Source organism: Oryzias latipes, chromosome 15 (genome assembly GCF_002234675.1).
Source record: "Oryzias latipes chromosome 15, ASM223467v1".
NCBI lineage: Eukaryota > Metazoa > Chordata > Actinopteri > Beloniformes > Adrianichthyidae > Oryzias > Oryzias latipes.
This window is the reverse complement of record NC_019873.2, coordinates 24280154-24305294: the sequence shown is the minus strand read 5'-3', so window position 1 is coordinate 24305294 and position 25141 is coordinate 24280154. Positions and strand designations below refer to the sequence as shown.

At 36.7% G+C, this 25141-nt stretch overlaps 1 protein-coding gene across 2 annotated transcripts; it reads left to right on the top strand.

The window, feature by feature from the left end:
• The first annotated feature begins 239 nt into the window (after nucleotides 1-239).
• On the top strand, nucleotides 240-24217 carry LOC101170950 (collagen alpha-1(XXI) chain). Of its 2 annotated transcripts, XM_023963379.1 has the most exons (29): nucleotides 240-391; nucleotides 5801-5928; nucleotides 6059-6619; nucleotides 6701-6866; nucleotides 6943-7171; nucleotides 8305-8478; nucleotides 9790-9867; nucleotides 11704-11787; nucleotides 12911-12973; nucleotides 13430-13483; nucleotides 13580-13633; nucleotides 13728-13781; nucleotides 15712-15765; nucleotides 15839-15892; nucleotides 15974-16027; nucleotides 16353-16406; nucleotides 17442-17486; nucleotides 17579-17632; nucleotides 17716-17769; nucleotides 18322-18375; nucleotides 18479-18550; nucleotides 18703-18738; nucleotides 19360-19404; nucleotides 22075-22107; nucleotides 22182-22328; nucleotides 22414-22468; nucleotides 22549-22743; nucleotides 22811-22888; nucleotides 23243-24217. In XM_023963379.1, the coding sequence occupies exons 2-29, from the start codon at nucleotides 5829-5831 to the stop codon at nucleotides 23428-23430; spliced, it is 2889 nt and encodes a 962-aa protein (XP_023819147.1). In that variant the 5' UTR covers nucleotides 240-391; nucleotides 5801-5828; the 3' UTR covers nucleotides 23431-24217. The 2 variants fall into 2 exon arrangements, with proteins under 2 accessions (XP_023819147.1, XP_023819148.1); XM_023963380.1 differs by lacking the exons at nucleotides 22811-22888; nucleotides 23243-24217 and having other exon boundaries at nucleotides 22186-22328; nucleotides 22549-22744.
• Nucleotides 24218-25141: the final 924 nt, after the last annotated feature.

The following is a 25141-nucleotide window of genomic DNA, read 5'->3' as shown; positions in this document are numbered from 1 at the left end:
AAAAACTCCATGTTCTTTGCTTTGCCCCCGATCAACCCAGTCATGATCCAAATCCCAGAAGACCACGAAAAAAGTTTTGGTCATGATAATTATTTTCCTTTTGGACTCAGAGATGGACTGACTGTTTAACCATTTCCACGCTCCCCTTATCTGCTGCTCTTTCCACCCATTGTAACAGTGTGGCTGAGGGCCAAAAAAAAAGCGAAAGGGTTAGGGGTGTGTGGGTGGAGAGGAATAAGGACAGAAGCAGTTGAAACACAGAGAGAGACAAGGGCAGACTTTCATTCAGCTGAGAAACATGCACACTACTCCCCAGTTTCCAAACCCAAGGCTGTGTTGCTTTCAATGAAAGGATCAATGGGAATTGCTGCAAAGGCTTGGACACGCACTGGTAAATATTTTGTATTACCTTCAAAAATCTTGTTACATTTCAACAACTGACATGTTTGTTTGCTTAAAAAATACTTGTGATATTGCTTTGAAAAGAGAAAGTGGCTTTATGGGTATTTGTTGATCCCTCTGGGCTGACAGTAGTTGTCACTGTCAATGCAGGTATTGAACTGAAAGGCATTTTTGCTGGTTCAGTAAGTTGTGCAGTGCAAATATGCTTAATTGAGACACATTTCTGAAATACAAACTCTTAGTAATATTTTCGCACATCCAACTTGATAAAGTCCATTGCAAGAAAAGAAATACTTAGCAAGATGATAAATACTTTTTTTTCCAATGTTTCCTGAACTTTGACTCACATTTTTTTGTAAAAATAATACATTTTTACCATACTGTCTCTACAATCATGCTGGCTCACAGTAATTCATTTTCAATTTTACACACACAGGTGGCTACAGGTGTTTCACAGACATAAAGTCAAGACCAATGATTTTTGAGACATTTGAGGAAACTTTAGAACTCATGTGATGGAAAACTTGCTGGCTGAAAAGACTTTGGGAAAAAAAATATATATCCCACAGAGAAAATGCATTATAAAACATTATTTAACTGGACAGGTTTCTGGGGAGAACAATGCAGCAGTTGGCTTTGCATTGAGGCTAAAAGAATTTGGCTGCAACAACTCTCCCAAAATCTTGGCAAGCGCTACGAGTGTTGATCAGCAGTTGTTGTTTCTGGATGGGAACAGTTTTATCTTGCCAAGTCGATATATTTAACTTTTGGAGTTCAATAATAATGAAGCTGCTTGTTACAAAAATAGGAATTTTATAATCTATTTTTTTGTGTTTAGCGATTTAAAAGGGTTCATTTGAGATAAAAAGCATTTTCAAGTCTATTTTTGTCTAGAGCATTTATTATATCTGATTGATGACTCAACAGCAGTTTTATCTTGGGAAATGTGAGAAATCATTTGTTCACCGGCTTCCTGAGCAACATCTGCAGCTGGAACTCCCTTGCTACTAAGCTAAATCTCACATAAATCTGAAAAGGCTCAGTGTTTCAACCTACAAAACAAAAAGAATGTCATGTGGAAGTCATATGTGGGGCCTTTTCCATCTTTTTCAGATTGAATGAATGGTCCACCATTACTCTTCTGACAGTCAGTAACCAACAACTGCCTAAACAACAAATCAGTGCTGACCTATAAATTCAGGGATGACTGTAGCTATGCATGATCATGAGACACATCTGTAAATATTTTTGCTTTTTGGATGTTTCATTTGAAAGACAGCAACAGAAAAGTAGCATCTGAATTATTTAATGAAGACTAATTTCTTTCAAGGGGACTTCATGTTTCTGGTTAATGTTCTCTGCTGGAATTTCACTGTCTGATGCCATAAATTAATTCCATGTGGCTCAAGGAGAAGTGCAGAAATACTAGTTTGGAGAAAGTCAGTGGAGAGGAAACGCATCCCTGCAGCTGGATGGTGCCAGTGAGGGGGTTTTCCAACAACCTCCTCCAGCTCTCTAGTGGGGGAAAATTCTGGGGAAAAGGGCTTACATTTCTACAAAAACTTAACCCCCCCTCCGACTGTACTACTTTCATGCGGAGTGAACATGGTGGAAAAATTCAGTCATGTCAAAATGTCTGACCCCAGTTTAGTTGCATTAAAGTACTTTGAAAACCAAGTTTAAGTCCTATACACTGACTTTTATGTGTGACCTTTCACAGACATTCCCCGAAATGCTCAACAGTCTAGTCAGGTTAAGCATTTTTACACAAAAAATCTGTTTGTATTTGATGTGATTTAATTGTATTAGCTATTTAAATGGTAAGTGGTGCATACTTGTATAGTGCTTTTCTACCTACAAGGACAAAGCGCTTTTACAGTCACAGACCCATTCACACACTTACACAGAGGCACCTGCCTACCACCAGAGGCAAGGTGGGATTCAGTGTCTTGCCCAAGGACACTTCGACTCATGGGCGTGCAGGGTGGGAATTGAACCTGCAACCTTACGATCATGGGTCGACTGCCCTACCGGTGCACCACAGCCGCCCCTAAACCTACTTTATTCTTTATCAATAACTAAATTTCATTATACACATGACTAACAAACATTGCCTCTAAATCTACTAATGACAGTCATAACAAGTCTGCCAATAAGCTAAGATCTGTATGGTCTGTTTTATCAATGCCTTAATTTTGTACAAGCCAACTGAATGGTTAATGTTCATTGTTATTTGCTTATTAGCAAATTAAAAATAATAATTTTTCTGAATTTTTCTTTTTTTGTTGCTGTTTTGTAAAACACAAACTGTATATAGAACCGAAACGAAATTGTGACAAAAAATTGAGGTTTGAACCAAATCATGGGTAAGTGAATGATTGCCTCACTAGTATTCATATATGTGTGCTTTATTAACGTTTGTCATTTTTGTTGAACCTATACCCCTTGCCAGATAAAACATTTCCTGATTTAAGATAACTTGCTTTGTTTACAAAGCAAATTTTTGTAGAGAAACTGGTCAGAGCCAGGTTTCTAAAAAAGAAAATAAACTGCATCCACCGCTGTCTGGTATTCTGCAAAAATCCGTTGGTAGAGCCCAAAGATCTATACCATCCAAGAAGTTGTGTTGTTGCTTCTTCTATACACCACAGCAAAGACACTCAAACGTTTTAAAGTGAATGCTACAACAAGTTAATCCCTCTTCCCCTGTGGGGTTTTAGGATTATCATAGTCTAAGATTTCATGACTTTGGAGGATCGGAATGTTCTCAAGAGAAAACAAACCATTAAAAAAAGTACAGTTAAGGTTTTGGGGGTTGAAACTCTGGTGAAAAACAAAGAAATTTTGAACTTGAAACATTTATTATAGTAAAATTTGAACAATTTGCTCAAAAATAGACACTTTATCATAAGAAGGCAGTTTTAAATGGAAAAACCATGTACATACAATATACATGAATTTCATTGGACATTTAAAGAGAAAATTTTAAACGGTGTCAGCCAAAATACTTACATGTGTTTTGCACTTTGTGTTGCCCATTGATAAAATAAACAAACATGAAAATATGAGGTATTTGATGGATGACCTTAAAAAGCAGAGGAGCTGCAAAAGTATTAAAGAAAATTGGAAACTAATTACTTACGTTTTTGAGAAAGACTGCTCCAAAATGTTGGATCCCCCTCATGTTCAGACTTGCCAACATTTTGAAACATTCTGACTGGAAGACAAATAATCTTACACCAAGAATGGCACACCTTGTGACACAGCTGTGTTATTCAGCGGCACATGGCAGGCACATGTTAAAAAACACTTTGTGTTCTAGTGGAAAGAAAGGTATTACAATTGGTTTTATCCATGAGGGAGAAAACATGTAAGAGTGAGGCTGTTTTGGGAAGGCCTTTTGTATTTAAGCCAAGAGCAGGCAGAAATCTAAGGAAACAGCTGATAATTCAACAGGAAACAGAGGGCTCTGCTTTTAAGGTTAATGTGGCCAGAGCTGCTGTGAGTTGAGTATTAAGTAAAGCTGACTGTCATTTGAGAATGTGGGGAAGGAGTCTATAAAGGAAAATTAAAGTCTATGATGATGGTAGTGGAGGATTCTGAGGGGGAGTTGAAAAGATGATGGGTTGTGGGAGCAATATTGGTGTAAGCAATTGAATTATAATTTTTCTGGGGAATCTCTTGATGTAGTAAGGAAGTGAGGAGAGGTAGGAAGCTAATACAAACAAACAAGGTGGGATTTGCAACTGATGTCCCATCTCATATTATTTAAAAAATGAATTAAATGCAAAACAGATTAAAAGAAATCCAAATGTGAAAGCCTCCACCATTGTGTGTGGGATGTTTCGCTGGCGCAAATTGGATCCATCCGTCCTTGTAAGTCATTACAAAGTTGTTCGGAGTAATCGTCTTTATCAGATTTCTTTTTGTGTGGTCAGCCGCATGATTGCAATGGGGGCGTTTGTTTGGCACAAAGATTTGAATCAAATTACGCTGCGCCAGATTCATTCCCCAGATCTGGACTAATTTGGACTAATGCGTCTCACAGCCTTCTGCAACATCAACAACCAAAAAAGGACTGTAATTTGCAAAGACAGTGGTGTTTAGTTCTTTGTATGGATTTCCAGAGAATCACAGAATCGAAGCTAAAGAAATAGCAAAAATGGTCTTCAATTGACAGTTAAACTAAATGAATGCCAATTTACCCTAATTATTGTAACTTCATTGTTTACAAGGTTTTACAATGTTTTAATGCAAAATTTGAAACCGCTGTGCAGACGTTGTTTTAAACTTTAATGTATTTATCCTCAGTGATCCTAACTTCTGTTCTTAGCATTTCACATTAATGTGTCTAACCTAAACTATAAATTCATCACCCTTCTTTTTAACATTTAGATATTTTTTGATCATATATTGAAACACTATTAGCCAGTCTGGCGTAAGTTTTAAGTTTTTTTTCATTTTAACGATATTTTTTGTTGGCACTAAATCCGGTCCTTGGTTAAGTTCCATAAAATGCAATTAAGAAATTAAAATACTTGTTCAGTTGGATTTCTTAGGATCACCATTAAAAAACTCAGCCAGGATCTGTACATGATACTTAAAAATGTCAATGTTTGAATCTTTTTGACTTTATGTTTTAACGATTGACTGTATAAGACAACTGGACCGAGCGAGTGTGACGTCACCAATAGAAAATGACTTACTTCCGGCTCCAATGAAATAAAATGAATCCAGTCGTCATTTGCGATATGGACACCAACGCATTAACCTTTTAGTTGTCACACGACATCAGTAAGCAGTGATTGGTCCAATCTGCTCAACATTTCTTTGGTAACCCCTCTCACCAATCAGTGCTGGGGTTGCTGGAAGCCCATACCACTTAAAGCATTCTTGGATAATCTGTCAATCAAACGTTTTGAAAGTTCGACGTGAGGGCCAGCAGGATACCTTTATTGAGGAATCTGATTGGTCGGTGTATAACTTGAATATCTTCCAATAAATAAATAAAAATTCAAAAAAAAATATGATTAGCAAGAACATGATAAAAACAGGTAGCCTAACAATAATGGTTGTTCAGACAAATATAATGACTGAGTAATAGCATCTTGATTTGAAAGCCAGGGGGGAGGAGTCACTAAATCTAGGTCTCTTACACAGTCAATGGTTTTACCTTTACCATATTGATACGTGATAAAATAAAAACAATTTTTGATCATGTAAGCTAAAACACTGCTCGCTCCCTTTCACCATATATTTTAAGTGTTTTTATCTACTAAAGTGAGCAAAAATAACTTATTCCTGTCAGTGCAAGGCAGAAGAATCCTGTGTCCCATTCATGCAGCCATTTTACTTTTTTTCATGCAATTTTTGGCTTTTTTTCCCCGTCTCACTTTAGGTGGACAGCTGGGAATCCATACCACAGCATGATGGGTTACAGAGTGACACCTATACGTAATGTCTTAAAATGCACGTGTCTCATGCTTCTTCATTTGTTTAGCATGGCTCAAGACGAAGACTTAAGAAGTAAGAATCCGTGTGCTTTTTTTCTTCTCTAATGTTCATAAAAACAATAAAATGCATTCAAACTGACTTATGTCAATAACACATTTCATCCATAATTCGACAAATTTCAGATGTTCTTTTCTGTTTCCAGGTTGCCGGACAGCGCCGTGTGATTTAGTCTTCATTCTTGACGGATCATGGAGTGTCCAAGATGTCAATTTTGAGTTAGTAAAGCGATGGCTTGTCAACATAACAACAAGCTTCAACATTGGACAGAAATTTACCCAGGTTGGAGTAGTCCAGTACAGTGATGACCCCATTTTAGAGATACCTCTGGGGAAGTACTCTACAAACAGAGACCTCATCACAGCCATGGAGTCAATTGAATATAGGGGAGGAAACACAAGGACAGGGATCGCAATAAAGTTTGCAACAGACAAACTATTTGGGCTTTCTGAAAGAGGCCCACAGGGTGTTTCTAGAATTGCTGTGGTCCTCACAGATGGCAAGTCTCAAGATGAAGTCCTCAAAGTAGCAGAGGCAGCAAGGAATAATGGAGTGATTCTGTTTGCCATTGGTGTCGGTCCACAAACAGAGGAGGCTGAACTGAGGGACATTGCTAACAAGCCATCTTCAACGTACGTTTTTTCTGTAAAAGACTACAAAGCTATTTCACGGATTATACAGATCATACGGCAAAAACTGTGTGAAGGTAAGCAGCTCCTTCTCGCTTGATTTCCTTCTTTTCTCTTTAGCTCTACCTACTGCAAATCAATGTGTTTGTCTGTTACAGAGACAGTTTGTCCAGCCAGAATTCCTGTAAATTCTCGGGAGGAGAAAGGCTTTGATCTGCTATTATATTTAAATTTGGCCAAAAAGGCCAAGAGGACACGAGGAACATTTTATGGCACTAATGCTTTTGAAGTCACAACCCCAGTTGACTTAAGTGAAGCTACAAGGTAATCTTCAATATACTTAAATTTTGAATAAATATAAGTGAATTTTATTGGTAGACCAGCTTTTGACATTTTTCAGGTCTCTGTTCCCCGATGGTTTGCCTCCATCGTACGTCTTTGTTGCCACACTCAAGTACAAAGGATCAGTAGCCGTGGAGGAGTGGGATCTGTGGAGGATACAGACACTTGATGGTAAACCTCAGATGGCAGTGACGCTGAATGGTGTGGATCGTACTGTCATGTTCACCACAACCAGCAGGGCACCAACTGAGACTCAAACCGTCACATTTTCAAAACAAACAGCAAGGGTAAGTTACCACTAAATCACCAAAAAATGAACACAAGTCACCTTGATTCATCGAGTTTGGTGTCGGAATATCAATATTTCAACACCACATCTAATTTTTTAGTTTAGCCAAAAAAAAACAGGAATCAAGCTCTAGATCTGAAGAACAAAACCATAGAAATGTTGGTTCTTATTTTAAAACCAGCAAATTGAAATCAATATCTTGGTAGTGATTAGAATTTACAGTTCCCTTGAACTGCTTGTGAATTCGACTGAAACACATTTTTATAGAATAATTGGACAAAAGAGACACGATCTTATAAGAAAAAAGTCATGCGACATTCCTATAAAAAGCTCCTGTCTGTGTTGATGTTAACTTTAATTAATTGTTGTATATTATTGGATTATTTATGCAGACCAAACTTTTTAAACTCATAGAGCCCCCCAGTGGAACTGACAGGACAAAACATTATGCAATATTGATGTCTGGCCTTGAAAGTACACCACAATCCTTAACCACTAACAGCAATGGGAGGGAATTAGTTGTTGAGTCGTAAAACTTAAAAAATGTTTTGCAGTCATGGTTTATGCACTCCATAAATGTCAAAGAAAAAGCTTCCTTTCTTGGACAGTACATTTTAATGAGACTTGTTCTGCAACTGTACTATTTTGCACTGGAAAGGCTGATTAAGTCGCCATTTTTTTGGGCCCAGTTGCTTTGTATCACATTTTGCCTCAAGGCAGTTACTGTGTCAGATTAGGTCATCAAATTGTTTCTTGGGGCTAAGAAAACACGAATTGCAAAATGTGGAACAAAGAAAAATGGCATAATGACCTCCCATTGATTAGAGTTTAATTTTATTGGCTTCTCTACCAACCAACTTGCAAATAACCTAAAACTGATATATTTTTAATGTATAGCTTTATTTGAATATTTTTTTGAAGATCTTTAGAAAAAACACAACAGAAACACAAAAACTCAACTAAGAATTATTGTGCCATAATTTCCCCAATAAAGTAAACAATGCCTTCAAAACATAAATGGTACACCAATCTGATTTGTATGTGTTGTTTTTCTCCTAGAAATGCAGTTTAGGTGGTTTTATCAGTTTAATAAGCAAGAGTACTAATACTGACTTTTCTTTTAAACAACAGATGCTCTTTGATGAGAAATGGCACCAGATGAAACTGTTGGTCACCGAAGAGGATGTCACTCTTTATGTGGACAATCTGGAAATTGAAACACTGCCACTAGAGCCCTCTATTGGCATTTTTATCAATGGAAAAACCCAAGTAGGAAAATATGTTCGAAAGGAAACAACAGTGCCCGTAAGTCTATCAGCATCAACAACCCCAAACTCATTAAAAACATGTTAGTTGGTCCCAGATCCATGATTTAAAGTACATCAAACAATACCACACAGTTTATAGCTGCTCCTCAGAGACGCGTTTAACTGTGTATATTACATTTTGGCAGAGAAGAACACTTTTATCCACAAGGCTTATTAATGGCTGGTTTATTTGTTTTCAACTGAAAGAATCTGTGACAAAAATGCTGCATTTGCATTTGTCAAATTGACAAACCTATGATAAAGGGAGAGGTTTTCTGCATATTGGAGCAAAAACATCACTCCAAATACAGTAGAACACTTAATGCACACATAGTTATGGTTTTATAGAAGGAAGAATTACTTTTTTCTAGCCAAATTGTTTATTAAACCATGTGATGTAACACTGTTTATGGCAAAACAACACTTGGCTTGTCTCTTTGGATCCATATGGAAGTCATTACACAGAGTTGGCAGAAACGCACAGATCAGTGGAAAAAAATGACCGAAATACCCTCTGGTATATAAACAAAACCCTTAACTACAAGTATATTTATTTGTAACATAAAAGTCAACAATATCATGAAATGTCAAAATATGTTTGTAATTTTGGGTGATCTTTATGAGGAGTGTTCCAGTTACAACCTTCTTTATTTGCCATTAAAGCTGGAGGGAGATTTACAGTTGACATTATCAAAATTAACATTTTAAAATAAATTTCATCCAAATGTGTGCAGTTTCATGAGATTTCTGTCAAAAAGCATGACGTTGCTGATCTTAAATGTTGCCCATTTAGCAGAGCCAGCTAGGTTGACATTTCAACCAAACAGATATTTCAGTTCGGTTGATATTGGTACAAGCCCTAAATTTTGCACAATGTACCTTAGGATCCACTCTTTCGAAATAGCACGAGAAGAAAGGTCTATAATGGCAGCCATTTGTAAAAATGGCAGCCATACATTTAATTGTTACAAAAATATTAATTCTGTACTCCCAGTCGCTAAAATGTGGGCTGTTCTTGCACAAAATGCAGTTTTTAAACTTTAGGGGTACCTCAATACTATTATATGTATATCATATATAAAAAAGGCCCCTCTCACCCCAAGCTCGGGTCTCTTCTCTTGTGCAATCTCTTCTGAAAGAGGGGATCCTAAAGTACTGTACATCCATGCAAAATTGGGTATTTACTTTAAAAGGTCGATTATTATAATAAGCTCCAGCAGCTCCAGCAGTTAACTAACTTACATCCAAATGTAATTGTTTAAGTCTCATGCTGCTGTTTTTCTGATGATATTTTGAAACTTTGTTCCAGTTTGAAATTCAAAAACTCAGAATCTACTGTGACCCTGAGCAGAACAGAAGAGAGAACGCTTGCGAAATACCAGGAGTTGTAAGTAAACATGTCTTCTTGCCTCTGCACTTTTTCCTTTAGCTCAAGAAATCTTTTCTTTTCTCCTGCTTTTTGCTTTATCCAACCACATCTGTTTCCCTTTTAAAGACAGTGCTTCATAAGTGCAGCCAAGCATCTCAATCAGTTAACACCTCACCTTCCCATACATGGGGCATAATGGTGCTTACTTTTAGGATTAACAAAAAATGTAACTATAGATTTTTACTTCATAAAAAGCAAAGGGCATTAAGGCTTTAAAAACTGGCATCACATCAAACAAGTGACTGAGTTCACTATTTTCACAGTTTTGGAATTATTACAATCTGAGAGAATGCAATTTTTACCAATACATGTAAGTGTGACGGGGGGTGTCAGGGGAGAAAACCCAATAGCAGGAAGGAAGACTCGGAACCAGTTTCCAAAAATGAGAGGGCTTTAATGCCAAATACACAAACGTAAACTGGAGCATAGAAAGGAGATGCTCTGGCCCAGAACCAAGAACAGTCATAGTTTAAATAGACCCAAACATAATTAACACAAAATCAGAACACCCGTGACACACGCAGAGAGCCTAAGGAAGGAGGAGGGACTCCAGGAGAGACCACAGAAAGAGAAGGTCAGGCCATTTCACGACAGTAGGAAATTCATTTTTTTGTTAAAAAGTATCATTTTAAGTTGCCATGGCAAGGTGAGGCAGGGATGTGATGCACTACAGTTTATGCCTAGAGCAACCAACAAAAATAGGCCCTTTTAAAAAAAAAAGAGTGTATTAATGCTTCATTTGTAGTTACGTGATTATAGTTGTATTGTTTGAAATGCATTTTGTATAAACAAAATAAGTAAATATACAAATAAACAAATGAATTGTTGACAGATTTCCGTGATGCATTATTTTAAACGTTTTTTCCAGTACTCCCTAAAGGACTGATCAAAGACACAAAAGCATAGTTTACCAAAAAAAAAAGAAAACAACCATTTTATTGTTAAGCATTTTTCAAATTTTTTTTGGATTTGAATTGTTTTTTTTTTTAAATCCAAAAGTGAACATTTTACACTTAGTGGAAGATTTAAAAAAGGTTGACTTTACTTCCTTTACTGTACTATAATTAGCAACCAAGCAACCAACAAAAAACAAAACAAAACAATAAAAAAAGCAACAAAAAAGACCTGATCCCAATAACACAATTGGGAACATTTATGGTGAGTGATGAGGCCGTTTTAGGACATGGGGGGTTAAAGATACACACAGCATAAGATCACGATAGGATAGAACTCCATGATGTCACCACCTAGGTGTAGTCCACTTTCAGTGTATTATGAAGGTTCTCAATCATGCAAGTGACGTTGCCTTGAAGTTGAGCGATGACATCCGGACTTAAAATCTACTTTCTTTAAGAAAGAAAGTTTTAAATCCAGATGCTCAACTTCAAGTCCACTTACTGTGGTCTACCTCTTAAACTGACTGCACCTTTTGCCACCTTTTTGTGCTAAAGGTAAGTGAAAATCATCAAGGAAACTCATGAACTAAATGTGAACACTCTGTCTCGAATGCACTGTTCTCAAATAATAAGAAAAAATACAGTATTTATTTAAAAAAAACAAGGTCCTTGAAAGTTGAGCATAAAAAAATAACAAAAACGCAATTTCTTTTTTTTTTGGGGATAAAACAACATTTTTGTTCTGTATGTTTTTAAGGATTTGGAACATGGATACATAAGTTTGTTTCTTCTAGTCAAAGATTAGACAATATTAAAATAAGAAATACCATCCACACTATTTACAACCTTTGTTTTACTGTAACATCAAGTTGTGTCTTTTTTTTAAACATCTTCACAGTGCATTGATATTCCAGATTACGTAGAGCCAACTCGAGAACCCTGTGTTTGTCCTCCTGGACCATCTGGACCTCCAGGGATGAAGGTAAGTTTTCCAGTGTTTTTTTTTTTTAAACTTTATGATACCATGTAGCTTATCTAATTTCCAATAAGAATATTTGTGCTAATAATGCCATGAAAAAAACAAAAACATATCCAGTCTTGCTACATTTCCCACTAGGTCTTTTTTCAGAAATGTTCAAAATCAAAGTAAAATTGAAAATTTATAGTGGGACATTGATTAAAATAAAACAGTTCCAGCCATTCCAATATATGTTAGAAGGAAAAAAAATTCTAGTAGGTAATAGAAATGTGATGGAAAATTGTTAACACTCAAAGTTTCATAAAGTCACACAATACTTCTGTTTTAAGAAGCAGTTGAAACATCTTTTTTTATGTTGGAAAGACTTTCAAAAGCATAGATGTACAGGAATATATGGTAAAAACATGGGGTGCTCTACAAAATGGTCAAATGTGACTGTCCTCACTGCCTGTAAAATCATGTTTCTCCTGTTTTAGATGGACTTCGTTCTTTTTCAACAGTTTCTGTGCTTCTTTTTCTCAAAAAATCAAATCAAGTTGACAGTAAAACATTTTATGTGTATGTAATCATGTAAACTGTGGTTTGCAAATGTAAGTTAGTTTTGGACGCGGCCAAACCAGGCCACAACATTGAACAAACATAAGCTAAAATGGAAACTTACCTACCAAGGAAATAAAACCTCCATGTTAGTCTTTATTAATCACACAGTGGATCTACTGCAGAACAACAACCCTGGTAATAAAAGTATTTACACAAAGAACTCACAAAGAAATTGGCTTGAAAATCAAAAAGGGGGGGGGGGGGGGGGGGAAGTAGTAACAAAGGAAACCTACATGATTTTGACCATGTTTTGTTAACAAGGTTGTACGAATTCTTCACAATAGATCTTAAAATGCTTGGAGCATTGCTGGCTTGCAGATGTTCCATATGGCCCCACAAGCACATTGTATACTAGATAGAATAGTTCACTCAGCATAGTTTATAGATAAATTAAATCCACATTTATAGGAACCATGTTCTGACCTTTGCTGCTTTGCAGAGATGAACAGTGCTGCTTTTTGTTTGCAGCAAACAAGTAATTATTAAAGTCAGATGGGACTGAGTCACTAATTGAATCTTTCTTTAGGGTGAACGAGGTAGCGCTGGTATGCCTGGCCAGCCTGGACCTGCTGGCGCTGATGGTAAGCCTGTGAGTACTTCAGAGTTCATAATACAAACACACTGTACATCATTGGCACCAAGAATGGAATGGAAAAATCCATCTATCCATCCATCAAGTTAACTTGTCCATTTGATCCTGTTTGATCATGTAAGTTTTATATATATATATATATATATATATATATATATATATATATATATATATATATATATATATATATATATATATATAAGGAGGAAAATGCCTATGTAGGGACTTTTCCAAGGAGTAAATAAAAAACATTCCCTATTATAGTAACATTGGCAGGACTCTAGTGATTCCTTGAGATGAAAACTATTCCAAAGCAAACCACATGTTCTGCTGCATGATTAAAACCTCAGAGGAAGAACCCGCCCACAGCCTTGAATCTTTTCAAGAGCATGCACACAGTCCAGGAGAATCAATTGTTTAATCAGCTGTGTGTCTCTTTGGTTAAATTTGAAGGGTATCCCTGGCGCTAGAGGAAGCCCAGGGCTGCCAGGTTCACCAGGAATACAGGTAAAGCAAAAAACAACTGATGCACCATGTTTACTTAAATAATCATTACCAAATTCAGGCAATTTAAAGATGATTTTGGGGGATTTGTTTGTTCAGGGGCCACGTGGAACAGATGGATATAAAGGTGAACAAGGGGCGCGAGGTGTTACGGTAGGAAGGATCAAAAACCATATTTGTGGCAGATGAGATGCCTTAACACTTTGGATTTGATTGAGTACATTTTAACGCAAGTCTGTTATTTCAGGGTGAAAGAGGTTCATCTGGATTGCCAGGACTGCCCGGACAGCCAGGAGAGAAGGTCCAGATGAATTCATTTCTACCTTTTTTACAGTTAGATTTAGTTCAGTAATGTTCTAGATTCAAGTTAATTTCTGAAAGGTCGGTGCAATTTCTGCATTTCTAAAGGAGACTTTTCAAAAACAGGGTGATGGTATTGAAGTACAAAAACACATTTAGCTATTGAGGTTTTATGGGATAAGATTGGGATTTTCAGGAAGTTCCTGCTAAAAGCATCAGCTTCAGATTCAAACATGGTTACATCAATCACCTGGAAGGCCATGTGTTAAGAATATAAAGTCAAATCCTTTGGGAGAGAGAAACAAAACACAGGTTCTATACTGAGGGATGGAAGATTTTTACTGGGAGACCATGAGGGCCACAGGACAGTAAATGAAAATAAAAATAATATTAATTAACATTTTCTGATTTTAGAGTTGCATCTTCATTTTAAATTCATTCATTCATTCATCTTCTTTTATCGTTTATCCCTTTCGGGGTCATGGGGCTGCCGGATTCTATCCCGGCCACTTATGGGCGAAGGTAGGGGACGCCCTGGACAGGTCGCCAGTCTGTTGCAGCTCATTTTAAATCATTGCAGAAAAAAATGACTACTTAGCATTTATAGGTCAGACATTATAAAACATTAAAATAGGTATCAGCATGAAATCCATGTTATTTAGTGTTTCTCATATGAAAAAATATCTTAGAAACCAAACACTGGAACAAAGACAAACTGGTTTCTCAGAGAACATGAGTCAGAGTTTGGAAAGCTTAGTTACCTTTAAACCCAATGTGAGATTCTTTAAAACTGCTATATCACACAAGTCATAGACCGCTCAGTGAGCCCATAGAGCCCAAATGTTTATGCACATGTTTTCTATGGGCATGCTGCATAAAGTGAGGGTGAAGTATAGTTGTTGTATGAATTATTCTTTTTTTTCAAGGCCCTTGTAGTTAGTAGTGCTGTTCAAGTGATGAGTGTGCACTCCAAGGAAACTGTTAAAATTTAGGAACTTAAACTACCAGAGCGTAGTGTTCATCTTGCGGGCGTCCACCAGGCACTTACGTATAAGCCGCACACCCCATGCATGCAGCCTTTGTGCACGGTCAGTGAGGAGCCAGTATATACGCCTTACTGACAACTAAAGAACGGTGCAAGTATAACTGCATCACTCTAACGTCACAAGTGTTTGCAACTTACTTTTACTTTACAAATACTTCATGATGCACTTACCACAAGACACACCTGCGCTCCCCCCCTAAACACCCACTCTGATGATTTTAGTGTTTTTAACATGTACTTGTAGCTTTTTTCTGATGATGGAGGACATGTATAAAAGAAATTAAGCTTAAATTACATTCTGAGTATTTATTGGTTCAAATAATTGTAAACCAGAAGAAGCCAAAAAAATTAAGTTTGAAAAAGCTTGTAGCTGTTGCGGAGACGCTACAACGATGACCCACAAGCTCCCTGCTCCACTCCATCCTGAAGCCATCTCTTAAACACAGCTAGATCCATGTACACTTTTGCTTTCCTCGTCTGAGCTGGTTTCTGGCTCTAATAAACTCCTGCCGCTCTGCAGAAACTATGTTTTATAAAAAAGACAGATTTATTTTATTTTGACTAAAAACAACAAATTTTTAATTAAAAGATCACTGGGAGCACTTTTAAAACAGATCAAAAGACGAGTGGGAGTGGGACTTTAAAGGGAAGACACAGTCATCAGAGCCCCCTCTAACATAAGAAGCTAATTAGAACACTAACTGTATGTTGTTGACTGTGCAGAAATATAAATACGATGATGCAAAAATGTTAAACTGGATTTGATTACTCACCAGTGTTTTAAATGAGCTCGTTTGAAGCTTGACAGGCTTGAAAATTTCAAAATGTCATCTTGTTTAAATGACATCAATAGTTACCCTACACTTCTTTTTTTCACTTTTCATAGGGCTCAAAAGGATCAGCAGGAATTACAGGATTACCTGGAAAGGATGGTCAAATGGTAATCCTGAAGATTATCCCAAACACTGGCGTCAATTCAGCTGCGGAATGTGTTTAAACTGTGTTTTTTCCAGGGAGAAAAGGGAAGTGCAGGATCTCCTGGTTCACCAGGTTTTCCTGGAAAGCCTGTAGGTTCCAATCAGTTTTGAATAAATCCAAATCAAATTTGGCTTAATTGGGATGTGAATATTAGGATTCTGTGATTTCAGGGGGTACCTGGGAGAGACGGAAAGGATGGAATTCCAGGGAGAGATGGTCAGAAGGTCAGCTTGTTTTCAACAGTATTTTCGTGGTGCAAACTACAACTAACATGAATTAATGAACATTGAAGGCATGGAGTAGCTGCATAAGTGCACTCATTCTTTGAGGAATTAACTGTTCTGAAAAGTTTTGCTGTTGATGCCTGACAACCATGGAAACTGAAAACATTAGTGTCTCTGTTGACTTTCACAGTCCCATCTGACAAGCACAGTAAACATTAGAAATGTTTTAAATGCTTTACGGAAGCGACATTGTAAAGAATTCAACGTGCTTTTCGGAAAGTTCATTTTATAACTTGAAATATGTTTGACTTTAAATTGTTTTTAGGGTGAAACAGGAGTTAGCGGCATTCCTGGTTCTGATGGACGGGGAGGACGACCTGTGAGTTGTTATTGCACATTACATTCAATGTAACTTTTTAAATGAACAAATTCAATAGCAAAATTGTATAGGTATGTTGAAATTGAAACGCACTTCTAATTAAAAAAAGGTGCTTATACATTTTCCTGTCCGAAATATGTTCCCTGCTTTGGTAAAATAAGAAAGCCGTAGTTTGTTGAATCTATTACAAAGAGATGCATTTGTAGAGTTTCAACTGCATCACAGTTGTTGTGCACTAATTGCAGAGCTTGCAAGTTGGGGTATTTCCCCTGTAGTCCATCCGGGGGAAAACCTTTTTATGCAACAGTCCTAGGCTACATTTATGATCTAAAGCGGAGAAAGCCGTGCAGGGAAATGCTCTTGTACTCCCACAGATAATTCTTAGTAGGAAACTGCTTCAACCGGGCAGCCTTCCCACTGATCATTATTTAAGGTGGTGTCCAAAAGTTTGTGATGGGTTTACTAAAGATGAGTCAGTTCCTCCAGAGGCCTGTGAGCTATTTCCCCCCCACAAGAACAAGAGATTTGCAAAGAGACTGAAGCAGCTCTGCTCCTTTTTAAGTTGAAAGAAGAAGCTGCTCTTGAGTGAAGGCCAGCAGCTTTAGGACATCTTTTAACATCGTGCCAGATAAAATCTGTGTTTGTTTAAAACAAAACTAAATAAATGAAACAAAGGAAAACCATAACTTAAACACAAATAAATTCAATGTTTCCCTTGTCATACATGTTAGTGATTTTTTAAACCTTTTTATGTGTTTACCAGAAAATTTTTATTCCTTTGTTTGAAGAATTTAAATTGTAACCAGTATTTGTTTTTTGAATTTTGAATTTTCAGCAAACAGCCGAAATTAACCTACAAATACTCACAGCTTAAGTCAATTTTTTTGAGCAGGACAGCAATATATGTCCTAAATGTATCTGGCAATTTTTTGGCAAAGAGTTTCTGTGACTCCACAAATTTCTGTGACCAATTGTAACTCAATGATTTTGAAAACAATTTAACGTGACTTGAATTTCATTATTTTTAAAATCCAGGGATTGCCTGGATTGTCAGGAGTTGCAGGTCTGGATGGACAAAAGGTGAGATGTTTGCTTTTATTCATGCAGAACAATTGCAGAATACTTTGGAGCCATACAGTGTGACTGTTTGACTGATGTGATTCTCATTCGAGGGGGACATTGGTGAACCTGGACCAAAGGGCTTCAAAGGATCTTCTGGACCGCCTGTAGGATTGAATATCTGCTATTAATATTTCTAGTTTGTCAAAGTGCCCAAAGATGAATGGAAATAATCTTTGCCATCACACAGGGTGAAACGGGTTTACCCGGCACACCTGGTTTGAGAGGACCAACTGGACCAAAGGTATTCGTTTATGACTGTTTTAAGTCTTCATCAGGGTCCTTCTTCACAAACTTCTACATCTGTATCAGAAATGATTTGGAGACACCGCAGATGGCTACAGATTGTTCTGAGATGTTGGGTAAAAGTCCTGTTAGCCGTCACAAATCCAAAATGTGCTTTCTTTTTTGAGCATTCCCATTAGGGAGCAGTGATCTACAGGCACAGCTGCACCCGGGAACCATTGGGTTGTTCAATCCCCCTCCCGATCCACCCTTAGTGCTGAAAATGGAGTAGGGGGGATTCCCACATGTTTTGCTGAACATATCAGCATTGCCATTCAAATTTTTATGCATTCATCTGAAGCTTTTCGTGTCATGAAGACACTGAATCTCAAAGTTGGTTTGGTGCAGTTTAACAAAAATCAGCTACTTTTTTTATTTTAAACCCAGATGGCCTCTTTTACATTCTATTTCTATAATCTTTCAGTAGTCAAACAGATATTTGACACACAAAAAGTTGTGAAGTTTCCCTGAATACTTGAGTAAAAGAAACACATTTGTGTCTTTTTTTAAGGGAAATAAAGGTGAAAGTGCAAGTCCAGGAATAAAAGGCACACCTGGCCTTCCGGTAAATGAAAAAAGGAAAACTACAGCATGTAACTTAATTATCTGATATTAAATGAATGGAATGAGGATAATTTTTGCCTTTTGACACTGGTGCTGATTTGAAGGGAATTGCCGGGGATCCAGGAAGACCAGGCCAGCCGGGTCACCCAGGCATGCCAGGCCTCAAGGGAAGCAAGGTATTTCTTTTTTTTTATTATCGTCATAATGTAATTTAATGGGCTTTTCTGTAGTCTGTTTAATCTGTTTATCTAATCTAATGAAGAGGAACTCTTGGGCTTTTCATCCAAATTGTCCATAAACTGACAATGTGTGTTTTTATTTTCGTCAGGGTCAAAGGGGGAATCCAGGTGAAAGAGGAGAAATGGTAAGACTATTGTAGCAGTATCAGTGTCGTTTCAAGCATTTCAGCTCATGCAACACAGTGAAGATTCTTTTGAACAACTTTGCATTTTCTGTTTTAGTTTGCAAAACTAACCTCAAACACAATGTTTGCAGTTGAGGGGCCTTTTTATTGCCTTAAGATAAATGAGGGTCCAAACTAACCACATTGGCTTTAAGATGCTCCTCAACCTTCTGTCAGTTTGTTCTAAGACACTTCCTGCTTTTTGGAATTTGTCCCACATGACAAGTATGTCTTATTTTCAGTAGAAGTTTCCAGTCATGATCTGTAGATTTCCCCAATCTTTACCACAATATTCTCCACATTATTTATTGTCCAATTTAATTTGCACATTTTATTTTCAAAAAGGATAAAAACAATAATTTTAGAAAAGCAAATGTGTTTTTTAAATGTCAACAACTGAGCTGATGGTTTTATGCAAAAAGCAAAACTTTGCTGAAAATGTTGTTTGTTGCCAATAATCGTGAAACTAAATCTAAACTATTGGTGAATTGCTTAATGTTTAAATAAAAACAATGCATGTCACCTTAAAACCAAATTAAGACTGTTTCATTCAGTATGTTAACCCAATGATTACCTCACCAGGGAGGAAAAGGAGAACAAGGGCAACAGGGCCGACCAGGGCTCCAGGTCAGATCATTTTTATTTTTTATGATGATTTCACCTGGAAAAACAATTTAAAAAATGTTTTACTCAAATGCATCAGTTAAACTAATTCTTTTTAAATCAGGGGTCTGGAACCTGTAATGCTAAGAGAGCCATTTAGTTATTGACAAAGAAAAATAAAACACTATATATACTGTTGTGACCTTTCACTTATAAAATGTAGCTTATAAATATTCACAATAATTAAATTATGACAGTTTTATTTTTCTATATTTCTTTGACAGCAGAACAAGCAGTGTAATATCACCAGTGAAAAGAAAATTCAGTTAATTTTAACTCATGTAAAATCTAAAAGTAAATGACAAAACTTAACTCATAAATCTATTATTACTGAAATTATTATAATTTTTATTCAAAGCCGAGGATCCACTATAATGATGAAACTCATGAGACTCCAGAGCCTCAGGTCGCAGGCCCCTGATTTAAACCAACAAAACATGTACAAACAACAACTTTTGTTTTAATAAAAAGGAACAGACATTGATTCATTGAATAACAACGTAAAGTTGCAGTTTCATTTGAGTACATTTTAATAGCATGCTATAAATCAACAAAACACTTAAATAAGTGAAATGAAATATCGTCTACATGAGCCCTTTTATTAATAAGACAGATGTAATTTTATTACACTCATGTCTGCTCACTTCTTATTTTTTGCTTCCTAATTTATGGTAGCAAAGCCCAAAATTAAAACAAAATGATCTAACATGAATAGAATTTGATAATTTAAAATAAGCCAGATGGATAGTCAAATACTGTCAGCATGCAGAAATCTTTTTGAAAAGCTTATTGTTTTTTTTTTTTTTTTTTTTTTTTTTTTTTCCTTTTCTTTTAAAGTAAATTTTATGTTGATTATTTCTATGATGTATTGTGATTTTAATGCATTTTTCTGTTTTGTGAAGCACCTTGAATTACTTTGTGTACGAATTGTGCTATACAAATAAACTTGCCTTGCCTTTTATTTAAATTGTCCATTTAAATAAAAGAAAGAAATATAAAGTAGGAAATTCTACATAAGGTCTAACAAACAATTATTTTAAAGTGAGATAAAGAACAAAATATAGAATTTAGCCTCTGGAAACCCAGGTTAAAAAAAGTAAATAAAGGAAAACTATCATGACATGGCAATCAGCTGAGCTAGTTAGTTAAAGACCCCATCTGTTGCTGAGAGCTGGGAGCAGGGAGCTATGGTTCACCCAGCATATTTTCTACGTCACAAATACAACTTTTTTCTAACTGCAGTTTTTGTCTACACCTGAATAAGAACTATTTGAATAAAGAAATACTCAGAAATGCTATTTTGCGCTAAATTCTTCTTAATACACGTCCTCCACCATTAGAAAAATGCCACAAGAACATGTTAAAAACACAAAAATCATAATTTCATAAGAGTGAGTCTTTAATCAACATCAAACCTGTTGCTTACAACTAGATCCGCTCATTCGTATCCTTTCGTTCACAGCAAGTTGAGGTTTTCCAGTTTTTCTTGTAGTCATTAGATTATGCTCCTCCAGTCCATGAATCTGTCTCCTGCGTTGGGGGATCTCTGACATCATGAGACTATAGTCTCAGTTTTGACTTCACTGTGTAGCTCTGTGGTTCTTCATGAGTCTTGTGAGTCATAATACCTGATTTAGATGGGGATTAATGTTGTGATTTGTACAGCTGTGTGCTCAAACACTGGAACACTCTTAAAAAAATACCCTTAATGTGTTTCCTACTGGCAAAACCTCACAAAAAAAAGAGGATTTAAGGGAGGTTACTCTATGTACTTCATTGCTCCTTGTGCTTTTTCTTTTTAACAAAGAAAATTTGTTTTATTGTCTCCTCAGGAGACATGAACTCAATTGTTAAAAATATATTTAGACTTATCAATTTCTCTCATTTGTAATATATTTTTTATTCATGTATATGTAGTAACTTGTGGCTGTACTGCAAATATTGTCGATCTCTGTTGTAATTGTCAAGTACAGTGAAATTCAAAAAATTCTTCCTGGTTTGTGCAGCCTTTATACGTTAAAACAGCTTTAGTAAAACCTATGACTAAAAATATTAAATAATACATAAAAAGTGCATTATTCTGTCAATAAAAAGGGAATTAAAATTAGGTTGCCAGATAAAAGTGCATTTATAGTAGTTGTATAGTTGTTAAAATTATTAAAAACGGAAAAAATGAAAACAAATATAAGAGAAAACAATGCATAAACACATTATTATCAATATAAAAACCTCAGAAAACTTACTGTTCCCACAAACTTAGTAGTGACTTACCATTACTAACTTTGTGATAAAAAATGTTAAAGTAACATTAATTTAAAAAACGTTTTGGGTTTTGAAGAGAAGAAGATATAATCTTAAAAAAAGTAATAATCAGGTTGCTTTTGTTCAGAGGGTTCATAATTTATTTTGTGAGTCATCTGCTCAGATCTACTGTTTGTCCTGGGTGGGGCTTCGTAAAAGAAGAAATCCAAAATATGATCAGTGTCAAAGTTAAATATCTTTTAAAATACTGCCACCTAGTGACCAACCTAATATTTCAATTGATTTAGTGTCAGAGGTAACACTAATTCAAGATTCCTTGCTTTTGAGAACTAAATGTAAATTAGACTGACTGTTCCTTGTTTTGGTTAACAGGGATCACCTGGTCCAATGGGACTAAAAGGAGAGGTTTGTTATAATAAATAAAAAGAACTGGTCATTATAGCATTTTACATATTTAACATAAAGAATATTCTTCCTAGAAAGGGACAGCAGGTGATTCTGGACAAAGAGGACCAGAAGGTCAAATGGGGCGACCTGGACAACCAGGACAGTCAGGTCCACCTGGCCCCCGTGGTCTACAGGGGGATGGCGGACCTCCTGGTCCACCTGGCCCTGAAGGCAGATTTGTAAGTTTGATGCATTTTGTGCAAAGAAAAGGGTTTCGTGTACGACTTTTGGTGAGTACTATTCATTCATGTCGTTGTGTTACAGGCGAGTGGACTGTCAGACAATCACATTCGACAAATCTGCATGGATATTCTCCAGAGTGAGTAGCAGTACCCTGGCGGTTGAGCTGTGTCTGCACTACTACACCCTCTTAATACTTTCCATCATCAATCCACTCAGCTGAGCTGCCTTTGTTGCTGCGGATGAGCAGCCAGCAGAGTAGCTGCGCCAGATGTCACAGCCAGCCGGGATCTCCTGGTCCACCAGGACCAGCTGGGCCCCAGGGACACAGGGGTTTCCCAGGACTCAGTGGTCCTAGAGGTCAGCCGGGTCGTGTTGGTCAGCCAGGGCATTCTGGGATTGATGGACCTAAAGGTAAGGCCAAAGTCGTTTGTCATTTGAACTACTGGAAAACACTAAATTTCTGACTTGTGTTTTTCAGGGGAGGTAGGTTTAAAAGGTGAGAAGGGAAGTCCTGGTCGAGTCACAGTTGGAGACCAAGGACCACCGGGACCACCAGGTAATAATAACTATAAAACAAAGCTATCCTTGCTACTTTGCAAAACTCCCTCCTCAAAAATCTGTTTTTTGTTTTGACTGAGACCAATTTTCTTTAAAAGTTATGTTTTCCAGACTTTATTTGGGACTTTATTTTTATCAAGACTTACTGTTTTCAATTAAAACAAAAAGCTCTAACTAAAGTAAAAATATCCTAGATAATTCAAGATAATTAAATTATTCTTCTGTTTGCCTATCTGGGAGTTCCACTCATTTTCTTTCATTTCCTGTTTATTCAGAGTTACTCTTTAGTAAATCTTAGGTGGCTATTGTTGTTAGTTACTTACGTTAAATTATATTGATTTGATCCTCATAGGTCCAACTGGTCCCCAGGGACACGGCAAACCGGGCCCTCCAGGTAACCCTGGACTTCCCGGTCAAAGTGGAGCAGAGGGCAAAAGCGGCAGTCCTGGAGTTCCCGGTCAACCGGGTGTCTGTGACCCATCCCTCTGCTATGGGGGAATGATGAGGAGGGGTCCTTACAGCAAAGGCCCAAACTATTGACCCAGCGCAGAATCACAGCAGATGCAAATCTGACGCTGACGTGGAACAGCCATTCTCAGGAAGATCTCCTGTTTACAGTTAATTTTCTGTGTTACGAAAACGAAGCGTACCTCTTCTGACGCGTGTGATCTCAGTCGACATCACAGCTTCTCTGGTCATGATTTTTGTGTCATAACTCCAATTTCTCTTTACACATTTGAGATTTGAATATAAGAAAAAAAAACAAGTGACCCCATTGAATACCTCTCATCTGATCACCTTGATCTCAGTGTGGCTGGTACACTTTCCTTGACTGATCCTTTATGTTGATTTATTGCATGTTGTTGTTGTTAAGACAATGCGCAATTGTGGTGCTTGCCATCTTGTTAAAATAGTAACCTTTTATTTGCTACGAAGCTCTGCCATAATTTATGTCAAGAGTAATGGTTGTAAGGAAATACTGTGAATTTGATTTTACTTTCGGAAATTATGAGGTGCAGGAACCCCATTTGTTAAGCAAAATACCTTTCTGAAATACAAAAATAGCCCCCTTAGTACAATTAAGCATTCACATGTAGTATTTTTAATTATTCAGAGGTTAAATTGAAAATGTACCATATATGATTATGGTGAGATCTAATGTATTTGTGTGCGCTACATGTTCTTTCTATTACTTTAGCTGGTATCTTATTGTTATTTATAAGTCATGGCATGTGTATTTCTCAATTAGGAAAACTTACACACACTTTTTTTACATTTTGTGACATTTGTATGTTTTTTTAAATAGAATTAAAATATCTCATTGATTTGTGATTGTTTTTTATTTTTCATTAATGTACCTGAAACTTGACAATATAAACTCAAGTGTTTTAGGCAGCACAATTGCTGCCTCGTAACATGTTAGTGTTTTAGTTAGTAACCCTTGTGCTATCCTAGGCACTTTAACATTGGGAGTTGGGTCATTTAGACCCACTAGACAGTGCGCTGAACCTTTTTTCTTCAATGATTTGTGAACCTCACTGGTGTCCATGGATCCACCTTTGTCATGGTAGGGAGAACACGATAATGTAAGGAGGGGTCATCTAAGATAGCACAAGGGTTAAAATAAATAGATGAGTTTGATTTTTATGTCAATGACAGAAAAAAAACCCGACCACACCAACACAGTTTAGTTGTCTACTGGAAAGATTTGAAAGAAGTCATCTTTGCAGTTGTACACCAGAGGGCGCCATCGAGTAACATCTAAAAAAGACTCTAAGTTCCATCTGAAAGGCCAAGTAGCCTTATAGTTGCAATTCTGCTGTCAGTAAGTTTTCTACTTCAATGTAAAAAGGTGTGGTTGCAGGTTAAGTCAAGGTATAGGTTAGTTAAGTTTTGAAAGTCTGTGGCTGCAATGGAAACCAGAATGATAGGAAAACAGCACAAATGTGTTTGTGTGTGATAGTTTCACTCATCACAATCACAGGAAAACAACAGTATGGGAAAGAGGACAGCAGTATTAAATATTAACTTAAAACTCCTCAAAATATTTTATATAGCCTATACCTAATTGTGCTTTTTATATTTGGCTGTCCACAGCAAAGTAAATATTGATGGTATAGAGTCTGAGGGGAGTTTTTTCAGGGTTGTGTAAATTGTTTAACCTAATCTGGGTTCAAATTCTTCTTTATTTTATTCTCTTTGTTTTAACTAAAGAACCTCTTACAAGCAAAAACTTCTATACATGGCACAG

Excerpts from the sequence above, each read along its gene's own strand:
- LOC101170950 (XM_023963379.1), top strand. The coding sequence starts at position 5,829 with ATGATGGGTTACAGAGTGACACCTATACGTAATGTCTTAAAATGCACG. Across the intron at positions 15,766-15,838 it reads CTGGAAAGGATGGTCAAATG|GGAGAAAAGGGAAGTGCAGG; the intron begins GTAATCCTGAAG and ends TGTTTTTTCCAG. Across the intron at positions 16,028-16,352 it reads CAGGGAGAGATGGTCAGAAG|GGTGAAACAGGAGTTAGCGG; the intron begins GTCAGCTTGTTT and ends AATTGTTTTTAG.